Raw genomic sequence first — 15,902 nt, 5'->3', positions numbered from 1 at the left:
AAAAGTGGATGGTAAGGCTACTCCAAAGGCAGCATCTCTAAAAGTGTGTCAGCAGTACTTTTGGTTCATCCGGAAGTGGTTTAAAAGCTTGAATTATTTAAAACAGTAGCTATTTTTTTGTCGATGTTATGTATTGCAGCTAAGAGCCCCATACCAGCAGAAAAGTAGAAGAGTTTTTGAAAATCTGAGTCATAAACCACTGAAAAATGGTGTTTAAAATGAAAATGCCATCTCGATTGCAACCATGGTCCTCCCAAGGCAATCGAATCATGTCAAAACCTGAAAGATGAAAACACATATCGATAACTAACTCCATCATGTCATCTTTAACTCTGCAAAGGAGGCCAGACTACCAGCATTTCAAACCTCTGAAAGCTCGCAGGAAAAACACAAGTACTGACTGAAATAGGCAGAAAATAGAAGTCACGGGCTTGCACAACCCTTTCAATAAGACAGCAAAGGGCAGTACTGCCTGCTGCAGTGAGTTTAGCCTGTCCTGAGTGCCTGCTCCATTCTACCCATACGGGACTGCCCGCCCTTGGCAGTACTTGAAAAACAGTTTCTGCCCCGGTAGGGAGGCAATAGCTCCAGCCAGCACCTGAAGCGCAGGAATCGAATGTGTCATTCCCAGCACTAAGGCTGCTGGCTCGGTGACCTCGGGGCCTTGCCTGGCCCCCGAGCTGCCGAGTAGGTGTCCCCGGCCAAGCACCCGCGGTCCCCGCGTCCCCGGGACACCCGAGCGGGAGCCCCGAGCGCTCTCTCTCGGTCACCGCGGGGCTCGGGGCTGTCCCGCCGGTGTCCGCGGCTCGCCCGGCGGCCGGAGCCCTGCCCGGGGCCGGATCACCGCGCCCGGGCTGCCCTGCCCCACGGCCGGCCCAGCCCAGCCCCCGCTCCGTGCCGAGCCGTGCCGGGGGCGGGCCGTGCCGTGCCGTGTTTGCCAACATGGGAGGAGCGGCGGGGCATGGGAGGGCGCAGGCAGCTCGGGCTGTCCCGCAGGAACGGGCCACTTCCCGTCGGAGAGTGCCGGGCAGCGGCGGCATGGGGACACTGCGGGGCGGCGGCGGCGTGGCCCGAGGGTTCCTTGCCCTGCTCCTCGTAAGTGTCCGCCCCAGCGGGGCAGCGGGCGGGCGGCGGGACAGCCCCGGCCGGGGCGGCGGGGCCGGCGGGGCCGAGGAACGCGGCGCCGCGGGGCGAGGAGCGCTGCCCGGCTGCTGCTCGTTGCCGGCCGTGGCAAACTTGTTAGCGACATTTCAGTCAGCTCGTTGGGCGATGTTTTAAGTGGAAAAAATTCACTTTTAAGTTGAGGCATTTTTAAAAGGTCTTCAGTGAAGTGCGTGTTGTGTCAAGCGGACGGAGGAAAGGGGGGATGGATGCAGGTGGCTGTAGGTGGGGGCACCCAGGGACAGCTGGCGCTGGTCCGCAGGCACCCACAGCGGCCGGAGCCGCGGGCCAGGCAGGTGCAGAGCCCCCGCTCCGCCAGCACGGGGAGGTGCGGGACGTGCCCGGGCTAAAACCGGGCTGGGTGGGAGCCGACCTGCGCTGCACCTCAGCCGATCCCTACCAGCGAGCAGGGAAAGCAACGTAAAAGCAAATACCTATGGAGGAGAAGTTTGAACCTCTATGACAGTGGCCCAGGAGAAGCCAAAGGAATGGTCCAAGCCTGCCGTCAGCATTTACTGGAATCAGTAGGGCAGGGCCTTCCTTTTTGCATGAGCCATGCCTGTGCACACAGTGAGTCCCTTCTGAGAGCTTCCGTCTCCTGTCTCACTCTCATCAGTAAAGTTACCTTGACAAAGATCCATTCCGAGCGGCCGCCGTCAGCAGCAGGGAAAGCAGGGAAGTGTCAGTGTGTGTCAGTGGCCAGCACAGGGTCTGCGCTGCTCCGGGTGCGTTGCTGCAGCGGCAGGGAGCTCCAGGGCAGCACACCTGGGCAGGTGCAGGGTGTGCGGCTGCCCTGGCTCAGTGCCCAGGTAGGGCTGCCCTAAGCCCAGGGATGCCGGGCGATGAGGCAGGTGGCAGTGAGCCCTGCTGGACAGCACAGCCACCTGGAAGTGTGCCTGCAGAACACACTGCTAACCCAGCCCAATTCTCCCGTTCCAGAGACACCTTGCTGCAGCTGACCTCCCAAGTCTCTTTGCAACGTGGTTTTATTACAAATCACAACACAAACTGTGTTTGTTAGCCAGGATAAAATCTAGTCTTAATGTATAAACCACTCAAATTGTGGTCTGACCAACTGCATAACAGGTAGTAAAATACTTAAAGTATTTCAAAGAGCTCTATCCATGCCCCTGCACAAATCATTAAAGCATAATTAAATACAAAGGAGGATTCTCATCTGCTGACAGAAGTGTGTATTACCTTTTCCTGTACAGGAGCAGCCAACTAGTGACAGAAAAGTCAGTGTAGCTCAGTATGTTAGAACAATTCAAAATATATATCTTAATATTAAAAATAATTTCATTTATAACAATGGTCCAGAGAATATATATATATTTTCTCTTATTTTCCAGTAGTTTCCAAATTTCAGTATACCTTAGAAAGACTGTAGCATTCCTACATAATCTCTATTTTTAAAAAGGTTTTTGTTTTAATTAGCAAGTTGTTTCATTACTTATAAAATAAACATGGTCAGAGTTTGGCATGTTATTTGGTTAAACCAGAACATGAAAACAGTTTGTTGAATGAGACCTCAATTTCGCAAGGAATCCATACTGCACTCAAGTAAAAGAAGATTTAGGGATAGTCATGCAAAAATAGCCATGGTCTATGAAGTTAGAAAACATCTGAGTTCTCCATGTAGAAAAAGCTACAAAGCTACGTACCACTGAGAGACAAACTTGTATCAGTTCAGAGACAGATTTTAGGAGAAAATGCTCTGGAATGAATGTTTCCTCTAAAGAGAAGGGCTCCAATAATCCCTTTTTGCCAATGAGAGAAATGAATACTAGTGGGTGCAAGTGAAAATAATCCCTGTTTACTAACAAAACAAGATACCCACAAGACAGAAAAAATAAATTGAACCTTATATCCCCAACCCAGCCCCATGGCCAGGGGGCAAGGATGGTGGCTGCTCCCTTTGTCTCAGGAAAGGGAAGAAAAAAAAATCCATGCAGCAGCTCAGGCAAAAAGTAGATAGGAACCTGTTGAGCTTCTGGCTTTGGTCTGCTCCTCACAGCAGATGAAACTGGTGGGGTTTAGTGTCCTTTATTTGCTGGCCTGGGTCTTTCCCACCACCCCCATAGGCTCCCTGGACTGCAAGCCAAAACAGATCAAGTGGAGAAATAAAACCAAAAAGAAACCACTGAATGATTTCTGCTGAAGTCCAGGGGGAAAGGTGGGGAAAGACAAAGAAGAGCTGCTTTCCTGAGCAAGCAGGGATGCAGATGGAGCAAAGGCAGTGAGCTAACAGTCCGAGGCGCAGCCTGAAGCGCGCCAGAGAGAGAGAGAGAACCGAGCCTGCACCCGGCCTTCCCAGGCCCCAGCCCAGCCTCCTGCTTCATCTCCAACCTCTCCTGGCCTTTAGGGAATGAAGTACCACCATAAAATCACCTCAAGACAGTCCTCCACAGGAATAGGCCAGAGAGTGAACTGTCATGTAAATATTTTGTAATTATGATATGACCACAGAGCAGGCAGTTTTCCGGAAGTTCAGAAGATGTACCTTTGAAAACAAGGTTCCTGCATTACTGCATTGGCCTTTCTTCCTCATATCATGGAAAACTAATACACAGATTTACATGCATAAAACAGCCATAAAATGGTGGGATGACCCAAGACTCAAGTGAGAAGTACAAAGGCCCCAATTCTGGAAACATGTCTGTGCATGTTTCCACTGTAACCACCCTCATCTCTGCAGTAACTCACTGAACAAAGAGAAAATCGTAAGAAAACCATTTTGTGTTAGAAAAGGAGAAGGGTGAGAGTTGCTAGATTTCTATCTGACAAGCTCTAATTCCTGCTTAGCTTCAACAAATTGAGGTGAGAGCTGTCAATATCTCTCCCAACTCTCCAAATAGTGTAGTATTTACTACACTTACTACTGTAGTATTTACTAGTAGGTGCTTAGTAGTACAGTACTTCTGAAGAGCAAAACCCAACAAAATAACCAATCATAGAACCCCCAGCCCCAGTATGTTGTTTCAGTTTGCATGTGAGTCAGCTGAGATATGAAAGAGTAGTGGATTGAATCTGAACAGTGAGTGTTTGAAGGTGCTGAACAGTCTGAGGCTATTTGCTCTCACAGGCACTAAACACACATTTCCCTTGGAATTTAAGAAGCTCAGGGTGCTTCTAGATGTGGGGAAATACCAACTCCCATTGCTGGGCTTTAAAAAATTGATTTTTGTTCTTTTCATAAAAGATTTTAGAATGTAAAATAATATTTTTAGAGGTTGTTTTGGTACTGAGATTCAGCCTTGGTGGGAGAAAAAAAAAGACTTGGAGGAAAAACGATACTAGAGGTTTTGGAAGAAGAAATTTCTTGTCGCAGTGAAACAATTGGAGTAGAGTATCCTCTTAAGATTACTCTTTGAGTGAAATTGCTCTTTGAAAAGGCCAGCCTGACAGAGTTAATACAAGGGAGATTAATTACAGAGAAAAGCATATTAAAATGAAGCTAGTTCTGGCAACTAACCTTCCACAAGACAAAAAAAAAAAACCAAGAAAAATCCCTCCTCCTCCTTTTTTTAACACTTAGAAAGCCCCTGATGAGCTCATGCACCTAGGTCCATGTAACAAATATGGAGTGGAAAAAAAAATGCCACATACTGTAACCATCAGTCTTCTCATCCATCAGCATTTATAGATGAGAAATGGGAGAAGGGGCTTGCTAAAAATAAAATGTATTACAAAGATAACAGGAGAAAACAGAGACTTTTTTTTTCTCAGGGTTGACATTGTAAAGTTTTAAAAAGTCCTGTATGCAAATTACAAGCTCACACACTTCCAAAGCTGAGATTACATACCTATAAGCTGTGTCTTGCAGAAGCTTTTCTGTTGAAATAGATTGAGATGTCATGAAGAATACTTTGACAGAGGAAGAACTGGAGAATCCCAAAATGACACGAGTATTCAAAGAAATGAAAGTTCTTGTCACTGTGCCCTAGAAATGCAGATGAAAGCAGGTTTCATAAAAGTGTCCTTAGCAAATACCTGTTGGTGAAAGCATTTTGGAGGGCCCTGTTGTAATGAAGGAGAGGAATTAGGTAGAAAACTCTTTTCATTGTCTGAGTAATGCAAATGCAGCAAAACCAGAAAACCTGGGCTCATATTTTTATGGGTTCTGCTAAGAGTAGATGTCCCCAGCTGATTGATCTTATTCCCTTTGACTGCTTAGTGCAATCTAAGTCTTCAGTTTAGATACCAAAACTAATTTTTTTTTAGGTTGAGAAAGTTAAAAGAGAGTCTCTGTGACTCATTTTGGGCAGAAAACATACAACCACTGCTTGAGTGTACATGTCATAAAAAAGCACCTATCATCCCTGTCTAAAAGCCCCTAAACTGCTTCCTTTCTGATATTGGTGTTTACTGCTCAGTGACAACCGAAAAAGCAACTAAGGTGTGCACAGGAAGCTAAATGAGTATTGATTCTTTTCTGGTTTTTTTTCCTATGAGACATCCCCAAATTTTTAAATAGCAAATAGATTGCTTTTACAAGGGCGCAAATCCAGGAGGAAAAAATGTTTGAAAAAATTAGGGCGTTGCTTTGAAGAAAAGCCTTCACAGTTTTATCATTATTCCTTCCACAGGAAGATGTTGTAAGACATCCCTGCAAGCAGAGCCAATGTAGGTGTTTGGTGCTGCTTGAGTGTCAAATTCTGAGAAGTCAGCCCCACTTCTTGTAAGTGTACCAGGAAGTTCATCTCTGTGAGCAGGAGCCGAGGGCATCCATCTGAAAATGTTCTGCTTCTGTAGCCCCTCATACCAGCACAGCCCATTTGTACAAAAGCATAAACAAGAGGCAGGGAGCTTTGTTGGTGTGAGGGAACACATCTCTGCACTCACTGTGTTTGCAGGCATTTGGTAAAATAAGCAAGGTTTTACTGGTATTAGTAATTTAGAAATTTATGTTTCCTTCTTTGATTATATTCTATTGTCTGCATGACTCTCTCAACATTTCCTTCATACTGCTTTAGGAAAAACCAAACCAGACTGGTCATACATCCCTGACTATATTTTAGTGATTATTTTTTAATTGGAGTTTCTAATCCAGTGTTTAGTGAGGTAGATCTCCTAGACAAAAGGAAAACAAATCACACTAATTTGGCACATCCACTTGAAAGCTTCTGTGGAGACTTTAATTTTTTAACACTAGGATTCAGAGGAGAGCACCCTGAAAGCTTTGGCAGCAAAGGAAGAGAGAGCACCAAACAGGGGAATTGATGGCCATCCCTACTCAGAGTTTCTCCAGTGCTAATTATGCTGTTTCAGCTGCTGGAGCTTCACCTCCAGGTGCAAAGAAAGGCCTTCTTAATTACGTCCAGTAACTAATAGTATATATATTTTAAACCAACAGCTGCTAAGGAAATAAAATTCTTTCCACCTTCTCACTTGTGAATAGACTAGAAGATGAAAAGAAATGGCTACCTGTAGAAGGCAATGGTCTTATTGGTTACATCATTAGTTAGCAACAGATAACACTTCCTTCACTTGAGAGCCCAGTTTGATATCCAAAATGTTTTTTCGGTAATTTAACATAAAGAGTTTTCTGCATCTAACTGAAATGGTGGTCAACATCCATAGCTCCATTATGTAGACATCTCATATTTAGTGTATGCACAGTAAATATAGAATTCCCCAGAAAATGTTGCTGAGAAGAAGACAAACTATACCAGATTTATCCTTATCATTCTTCCTCCTTCTTCCAAAATAATACAAAAACCATGGCTTGGCCTCTGGGCCACAGTGCTTTATTATTATCATGAGAAGAGGCAGGGCAGGGTTCACCAGTAAACCTCTACTGCCTAATGACCGAAATAAAAACAAACAAACAAAAAGCTTCCAGCATTATGCAATTTACAGTGCAAATTGACAGTGCAATTGACAGTTGCAATTGACAGTGCAAAAAGTTCAAAGAAATGGATCTGCTGTAAAGTAATTTGAAAGGAGAGTGTAGTGGTAGGGTTCATGGCTTTAATATGGCCCTCATTGTCTATTAAATCTAAAGCAATGAATAGTTTTAATAAGGGAGTGAATTTTATTATGTTTAGTTATAGATAATGCTATTAATGTGACTCTTCTACACAGTTTTAGTGCACAGTCCTAAACATTTTTTGTCTAATTTTCTGTTCTCTCCTAGGTGGCTCTCCTAGTTATTGAAACACAGTGCAAAAATGATACTGCAGCTCTAATAACATCCAATAGGAGAATCATTTCCAGGAGGGAAGTTAACTGCAGGGAGGATGAATACAGTTTAGATAGTCAGTGTTGCAAGAAATGTAGAAGTGGTGAGTATGATGTGTGTTGAGAAGTCATTAGCAGGGGACACCACACAAGCACATTGCTTTGTGCTGGGATACTGGGGAGGCATGAAGTGGTTTCCTGGATGCAGTACTTCATTCCAGCTGTATCTTTGTTTTGTTACAGGACATTAGCCACTTCAAAGGTATTTCTTAAGCTCAATGCACCAATAACTTCTCACTACAAAGAGTAGTTCTCTCATAATGTGATTGTTAGAAAAGAGCCAAAAATTAACATGCACATATTTGAAAAAGGTTGAAAAAGTGAAAACACATGCTTTTGCCTACAGGATTCCATAGATTTGTGGGTTTTACAATTTTTCATGTAGTTTTGTTTAGTGTGTTCTCCTTCAGTATTAAATTAGAGGAAGAGTGGGGATAATCAAAAGTTATGTATACTACATTCCTGGAGGGCATCTACACATGCACAAAGAATATACATTCCATATTTGGAATCAAAAGTATTTGGGATTAAAAATGAAATTCTGATGTTAGTCTTAGAGCTGGTGGCTGCTCTCTAAATTGTTGGTTTTCTGTCTCTACAGGTTTTGTTAAAAATGTCTCCTGCCCAACAGATGTTACCAAACACTGTGCTCCATGTCAGAAAGGAAAGGAATTCATGGATCACCCCAATGACTTAGAAGAGTGTTTTAGATGCAAATGGTGTGACAGCCACTTTGGTAAGTCTATAGAAATAGCAACTGTAGCAATGGCTCCTCTTTCACACAGGATTTCACTGAAAAGTCTCCAGAATTCCTAGTCGTGGTTAGCACGCAGAGTCAAAACTTTTAGTGGTAGGACATGAATGAATTTGTGAGAAAGTAGTAAGTTTATCCTCCAGCTCCCTTTCATCAAGCACAAAGTAGGAAGACAAATAGTTGGTCCATTATTTCTCCAAATATCTGCCTTTGCTTAGCCAAAGTCCTTGCTAAGCTGACACTGTACAAACTGGTTTGAGTCAAGGAAGGCAAGTTCTCCCTCTTCTTCATCCTCTGTTTAAAAGAGGGGTGTAAAAAGTAATGATTTTTTAATAGTATTTCAAAAATTGATAATGTTCTTTAAAACTGATTGTGTCTTTTGAGAGACACTCAGGATGCAGTTTGGGACAGTGTGTGAGGCTGAGGCCAGCCCTCCTGGGGCAGAGCAGGGGCCCACCCAGCCGGGGCTCTGCAGTCAGCAGTGCAGGCACGAGGGGCTGTTCAGGGATAACACAAACCAACCTGTCTGCTCTCCGTGCTCTGGGCCCTGCAGTCTGTCAGCATCCACAGCTGAGGGAAAGGACGCTGGAAGATCTGTCCCTACCTAGTCATTTCAGTGTCTGTTTATGAGCCCTCTGTTCATGAACCTGCTGGGTGACAGCAGAAATTCACTACCTGTTGCATAAATACCCATCACAGATTTTTTTTTTTAAAGTCCATTAAACTCATCTCCTACCAGTTCCACCAGGTGTCCTGTAGATGTCCTCTGCTTGGATTTAGGGAACGACAGGTCTTCATTCCTCATACCCAAAATCAAGTTTAGTGAATGGACAAACAGTTCTCAACTCCAGTATGGTTGTACTCAGATCACCTGTTGGAATATCAATTTTTAGTGCTCTCCCCTTCCTTTAGGACTTCAATACAGATAGAAAACTTTCCTCTCATTTTCTTTTATAATAAGCATTTTTGTGTGGGTGATGAAATTGGTAAGAGTGAAACAATTCAGTATTTTATGTGTCACAATTATTAGAATTGAAGGGAGGAAAAGGGTAATGGCTAGCCCCAATATTGCACAGACAGTAATGTAGCTGAAGAGAAATCAGTAGACTGACAATAGGCAAGAGGAAAATTACCACTGAAGTTCCCTGTGAACCATTCTTATGATCATTCATATCCACTATTTTCATGAGTTACTTTAGCACTGATGTTACAGTAGAGCTTCATCAAATTTTGAAATATTAAGTAGTTTCAAATTACAGCAGGGCACTGAATGTAGTAACTCAAAAATTTGTTCTGTTTTTATATGCCTATGAAAATAGCTTTCATAGTAGGGAGATACAGTAATTTTTAATGCAGAAGTATATTTTTCATGGATGGAGATAGCATTATCATGTAAACTGAGGAGAGGAGAAAATTAATAATTTGTTTTGATTCTTAAGAGGAATACTTAACATTGATATGTTAGCCAAAAAAGAGACAGTGGAATTCCCCATCAGTGGAGGTCTTCAAGAAAAGGTAAAACTTTTTGTCTGTCAGGGAGTGCAAAGAACCCATCTCCATTATCAACTAGGGAGATTGGCTGTGTGATCTTCTGAGTTTCCTTCTGGAAACTCAGAAGTTTACAATACTAAATCGGAAAAAGAAGTTGGGATTTGGCTGTGCTAAATGAGTCCTCTCCTGGAGAGAACTGCATTGTGTGGTGAGTTCTAGAGCTGCACTGTGTGGTGAGTTCTAGAGCTGCACTGTGTGATGGGTTTCAGAGCTGCGCTGTGTGATGGGTTTCAGAGCTGCACTGTGTGATGGGTTCTAGAGCTGCACTGTGTGATGGGTTTCAGAGCTGCGCTGTGTGATGGGTTTCAGAGCTGCGCTGTGTGATGGGTTTCAGAGCCGCGCTGTGTGATGGGTTCTAGAGCTGCGCTGTGTGATGGGTTCTAGAGCTGCACTGTGTGATGGGTTTCAGAGCTGTGCTGTGTGATGGGTTTCAGAGCTGCACTGTGTGATGGGTTCTAGAGCTGCACTGTGTGATGGGTTTCAGAGCTGCACTGTGTGATGGGTTTCAGAGCTGCACTGTGTGATGGGTTTCAGAGCTGCACTGTGTGATGGGTTTCAGAGCTGTGCTGTGTGATGGGTTTCAGAGCCGCACTGTGTGATGGATGAGCTTTCTGCGCTCCCGTCCAGCAGAGGTCTCTCTGGCAGCTCTGCCAGCCCAGCTCCTTAGAAAAGCTCCGTGTGCGTGTGATAAAGCTAAGCCTCGTCAGTTCCAGCAGAGGTGGAGCAAGTCTGAGGACAAGACTTTGTGGGCAGAAGCCTGCTTTTTCAGACTAGTACACTTAAGAGATCTGTTTTTAGGGCTGGAGGTTGTGAAGAACTGTACCCCAGAAGAGAACACGCAGTGTGCCTGTGCAAAGAACCATTTCTGCAGTTCTACAGAATGTGACACTTGCATTCCATGTACCATGTAAGTTCATGCCTTCATCACTACATACGAAATTGTTAATATGTAATCACATTTGTTTCCAGCTGGTTTCAAGGCAGAGGCTAAGGTGATCTATAACCTCAGGGAAAGCATACCAATTTTCCTTTGCACCTGAGCTGAGTTCAGTCAGTTCAATTTGCAGCCATGAAGGCTTTCTAAAGGCATATAGAAAAAAAATATATATCCACTGAGTCTCTATATGCTTTTCAAAATTGCTAATAAAGTATCTGAGCTTTCCTGTTGTCTTTGTGTGAGCTACTGTTACACTGAAAAATAATTTCATACATTTTCCCACAGCTACAGATTTTCATGTTATTAAATTCCAAACCACAAGATCAGGAATTTAGAATATGAAACTAGCATATTTATCAGCAAAATGTGAAATATTTTGCTGATAAAGCATTTCAGAAGATTTGATTTGCTCTCTGAACAGCTTAAGAGAGAAAAAACATCCCCTAATAATTTGTGTTCATATTTTCTGCAGATGTGAAAGCGGTGTAATTGAAGAGCAATGTACTGCAGCTTCAGACACTGTGTGTGGAACCAAAGGTACCAATTAAAACGCAGCAAGGTGCAGCACGGGCTGTATTTTGAGAGGCAATTGCAATTGTCCTGTTCTACACACTGGCTATAGTAATTCCTGACAGCTCAGGGCCTCAGTCCCACTGTTCCCTCTACTGATCTGCAGAATATGATTTTCCCTTGATCCCTGTGCAGCTGTAGGGGCTGTTACCCCTTTTTAGGGGCAGCTCACCATAGGTTATGTCTTTAACATATTTGGCTTTTGTGTTAGGAGGGCTTTTAAAACCTGACACGGTCTTGTTGAAAATTTGGTGTGCTGCTGTATTGCATTTCTTGACTTATCTTTCATGCAAATTTTCCAATGTTCCAACAGATCCAGCAACGCTGGGGTTGATCATTGCTGGGGTACTACTATTACTATCAATAATAGCTGGAGCAATAGTCTGGTGTAAGTGATTCCCTACTTATTCCTGTTATACTCTGAATGAGGTATTCAGATGCTTATTCAAATATAATTTTATATTCTTGGAGTCCAAAGGAGAGATATCCTACCCTAAATTTTAAAAATGCTTTTTTTGTTTCAGACAAGAGAAGAAAACAGAAGGATCTTGAAATCAATACACCAGGTAATGGAGTTTACAAAGGAGAGCATGTAAGTATTGTTGCTTTGATCATAAAAAACTCAGCTTTATGCAAAGAACTGTTTTCCATTTAAATTGCACTGGGTGTCCCCAAATATTTGTATGCCTTTCTTCTATGACATGAATGAAGTAAATTTTACCACAAGAATTCTTTTGGGAGAAGTAAGAGAAACCCTGTATTACTTCTTCAGGATTGTCGGAATGCTTCCTAAATCACATAACCATGATCAAAACTTCACAAATCATCAGGCCTCCACCAACCCAGGATGCTTCTGTCCCCATGCATAATTCTAGGCATTAGGAGGTGATTCCCCAAACTTACCCAAGTCAAAAGAGGTCTGTCTGTCTGGTCTGACTCTCCCATTCATAAAACAGGAATCCTGGAGAAAACTAAAAGAAAATCATAGATTTATCATGAAATGTATTTATCCTCTTAGATAAGTGTGGGATTTTACAAAGGTTGTTTCTACTTATTTCTCTCCTGCCTTTTTTTTTTTTTTTCAGGTGGATATACCTCTTATAGTTCAAGGTAAGAAACAATTTATCAAAATTCAGTAGAAAGAAAAAACAGATACAGATAAAAAATTCCTAAACTAAAAAAAAAAAAAAAACAGAGTATTTTTGTGTAGACTTTGCCACTGTCCAGACCTGTCATGCCAGCACAAAAGTGAACACTTGCTAAAGAAGTGCCAGTTCATATAATGCTCATCAAGGCACTTAGTGGCATCATGGAAATCTTGCTTCAGGAGGAATTTCTGTTGCATAGGGAGCGATCATGCATTGTCTACAAGTGAATTTCAGTTCTGCATGTGGTACAGACAGTAGGAAACAGCAAACTGTTTCTATAACCATGGATATTTATGACAGGGGAACAGTCCACAATGGGATTGAAGATTCACAAACCTACATTCTGTTAAAGGGCAAATCCAGAGGAGTGGTACACAACAGGAAAAAAGATAAGCTCCAAGACTGTATCACAACAGAAGACCTGTTCTGTTTCATGACCTCTCCCAATGCTATTTTGAGAAAAATGGGTACGTGAGAGGTGACCACACTTCCATGATAGAGAAGGACAGAATAGGTTACAGAGGGAACTGAGACTGTTTTAGGTGGTAGAAAGCCATATGGCTACAAGCCTGAATGTTTGAAATACCTAGCATCTGGCAGGAACTTCGTAAAAAGAGACCTGCCATATATTGTAAAAAATCACACGTAAACCATACTGAGTCACAAATACCTGAAACTTAATCTGCTTTGGATAGAAGTATCAAATCTGAGTGCAGGTGATAAAACCCAGTAAGATAAAAGAGCCAGGTGCATTAATTTCCTTTCCTGCTCCTAGACGTTGACCTGAGCAGATACATTCCTGGTATTGTGGCAGAGATGACACTCACAGAAGTCAAGACATTTGCTCGTCACCATGATGTATCAGAACCTACCATAGACCAAAGCATTCAGGATTTTCCTGGTGATACATCTGAACAGAAGATTAGGCTGTTTCGAGTCTGGTATCAAAGTCATGGGATGAAGGGAGCCTATGAAACCCTAATACGGAGCCTGAGAGAGTTAAAAATGTGTGCTGCAGCTGATAAAATTGAGAAAAAACTGAAGGCAGCTATTTCCAGCTCTCAGGAAGGGGGACAGTCTTGTAATCCTGACACTGAGCAAAGCAAAACTTGCGCTCAGGAGGGTAGAAACTCTTACAGTGAGAGTGCTGAGCTAAGCAAAGCCTCTACTGCTAGTTTGGAAGAGACCTTACACAGAGTAACTTGAAATTTATTTCTGAATGAGTATTTCTCTAATATAAATAGCAAAGTTCATTTTCATTGGCAGTTCTGATTGAACTCAAGTAAGTTATTACATGTAAAAGGAATAATTGCAAATTTTGTAGCAATATCTTTCCTTTAAAAAAAGTTCTAGCCTTTTTTGGTTGTTAAGGACTTCAAGAAGTTTATGACTTGTTTACTAAAAGGTGCAATATAAGACTCCAGCTATAGGAGTCATTACAAGAGGAAAAGTTATAATTTGAAGAAAAGGAATTGTTTAAATGCATGGTCCTGCATTATTTAATCAATGTAACATTCTACATACATTAAAAATGCAGGCTGTTCCTTTTTTTTTTTTTGAAGGGAAAGCTCATGTTATGAGTCTACATAGGAAGAGTACTTGAAAAAATAACGTTACCTGCCTTACACCTGATTAATCTGAAATATAGGTGTTGCTGTGTAGGTTCTACTCTGCTGCAAATACAATTTCTATTTTTCATGAAAGCACTTCTTTGTGTATATGGAGTTTTGTATATGTGTGCAAGTTTTCTATACTAAAAGCTCTCAGTTCTAGGTAAAAATAATTATCTCTGTTGTTCTCAGCAATGTTTGTAAGCCTCTTCTAATGTTTGAAACCTTCAGAGAAATAGGAGCATGGGGTTAATAGAGTCAGCAGCACAACATCATTTCTGGAAGGCAGCCTTCAGAGTGTATGATGCTTTTCTAATGCAGAAATTGATACAATAAAAGCATCTTCTTCATTAAAAAAAATCTGCATAAAACATGACTTCTGTCTTTATTATCGTGCAGTATATAGCTGTCATGTTCAAGTTTGCTTTTACTCAGGTTAGCAAATCAGAATAAAGGAGATCATTGTAATGAAAAAACACCTTACCTTTCTTCCATCACCAAGTGCAGAGGACTCGGCTCCTAAATTCAAAGGACCAGTGAAGTGCTGGCAGCTTTGCTGTGAGGCCTTTCCCTTTCACGCACCAATTTGTGCAAATCTCACACAGTCCTTCAACAGAAGGGGAGACTTCACTGGAAAGGTTTGATTTTTCCAGATTACAGGGTAAGAAAGATGTCTTTCTTTGGTTCTGTCATCAGTTCCCTGGAGAACATCTCCAGCCACTACCAGGACTCAGCCAAAACAGGAAGAGAGCTACCTGGGCTGGCTCTCACCTGCCCACCAGGGTGTTGGGTCTGTGGGGTAGGGTCCCAGGGCTGACACCACAGGACCTGGAAAGGCAAGGTAAGGCTGGCCACAGGGTGCCAGAGGCTGGCAATCAACCCCTGCCAATGCTGGGTGCCCACAGCCATGTGGAGCTCCTCCAAAATGTCACATAGCTGGAAGTGAGGTACCTGGGAAGGCAGTACATAGCCTTTGGAAACAACTAAAATCTGTGCATGGCATCAAGCAGGAGCCTAAAGGAAAGGCAGGACATAGCTTTGAACTCATTACCTGTTTCATAGACTTGACCTGTTAAAGATCTCAATGACACAGAGCACATTTTGCGCCCAGAACCAGTGCATGTTGTACAGCTCTTAAGCACCTTCCATGCTAAGCAGTCAGAAAAACCTTCCACCCCACTTTGGAGCCTCTAATCTAGCTGTATTTTCCTAAGTATATAATCCACTGCTATATTGCCAAAATCCACACACTGTACTGCTTTTTGAAGGAAAACCTTCAGGCTGCTGCAGTCAGATGATTTAACAGCCCTGGGCCAAATTGTGCATCCATGGACTGATTACAGCTGGCACTGTGTGAATGGCCTGTATCTATGCTCTCTGTGCACAGCTCTGACACACCATGAAAATGTGTTGTTCCTGGTCCTGTTTTGGCCAGGGTCCACATATCTAAGAGAATAAAATACCATACACATACCTAAGAGAATAAAATATCTGCTTTTCAGAAAAGCATCCCAGCAGTGGGGTCAGGTGTGCCATCTTCTGTAGGATGCAGTTGTGTAGAAGCCAAGACAGGACGGGAGGAAGGAGAGCTCCATACTCTCATATGCCCTGGTAGATAGGCAGCTCCCTATACCATGTCCCATTCAGGAAGGCATGAATGTAGCTTAAAGCTGTGTTGGCAGATGCTTGACTTCAACTTTTTCTTCCCTTGGCTTCTGGCTTTGTCTCTCCAAGTGAAGCATCTGGCCAGCAGAAATGAAGGTGGTCCACCTCCCAGGGTTCCAGAGGAGCAGGGAACTGACCAATCTGAACTACAGTCATCTTAAAACGGAGCCACCAAACCTCATAAATTTCTGACAGAGAAATAAAATGATAATTTGTCTTTCATCACACTGGAATTCCCCAACCTCAGTATAAAAAGGATGGTT

General features: G+C 42.8%; 1 protein-coding gene across 1 annotated transcript; it reads left to right on the top strand.

Annotated features, from left to right (window-relative positions):
* The first annotated feature begins 942 nt into the window (after window positions 1–942).
* FAS (Fas cell surface death receptor) lies at window positions 943–14,345 on the top strand. Its single transcript, XM_059476971.1, has 9 exons — window positions 943–1,095; window positions 7,301–7,448; window positions 8,006–8,140; window positions 10,508–10,616; window positions 11,119–11,183; window positions 11,530–11,604; window positions 11,741–11,808; window positions 12,302–12,326; window positions 13,140–14,345. The coding sequence occupies exons 1-9, from the start codon at window positions 943–945 to the stop codon at window positions 13,568–13,570; spliced, it is 1,209 nt and encodes a 402-aa protein (XP_059332954.1). The 3' UTR covers window positions 13,571–14,345.
* The last annotated feature ends 1,557 nt before the right edge of the window (window positions 14,346–15,902 follow it).

The sequence above is a fragment of the Ammospiza nelsoni genome, chromosome 8, assembly GCF_027579445.1.
Source record: "Ammospiza nelsoni isolate bAmmNel1 chromosome 8, bAmmNel1.pri, whole genome shotgun sequence".
NCBI classification, from domain to species: Eukaryota; Metazoa; Chordata; class Aves; order Passeriformes; family Passerellidae; genus Ammospiza; species Ammospiza nelsoni.
The sequence above is the reverse complement of the archived record's forward strand: the minus strand, read 5'-3'. Positions and strand labels throughout refer to the sequence as shown.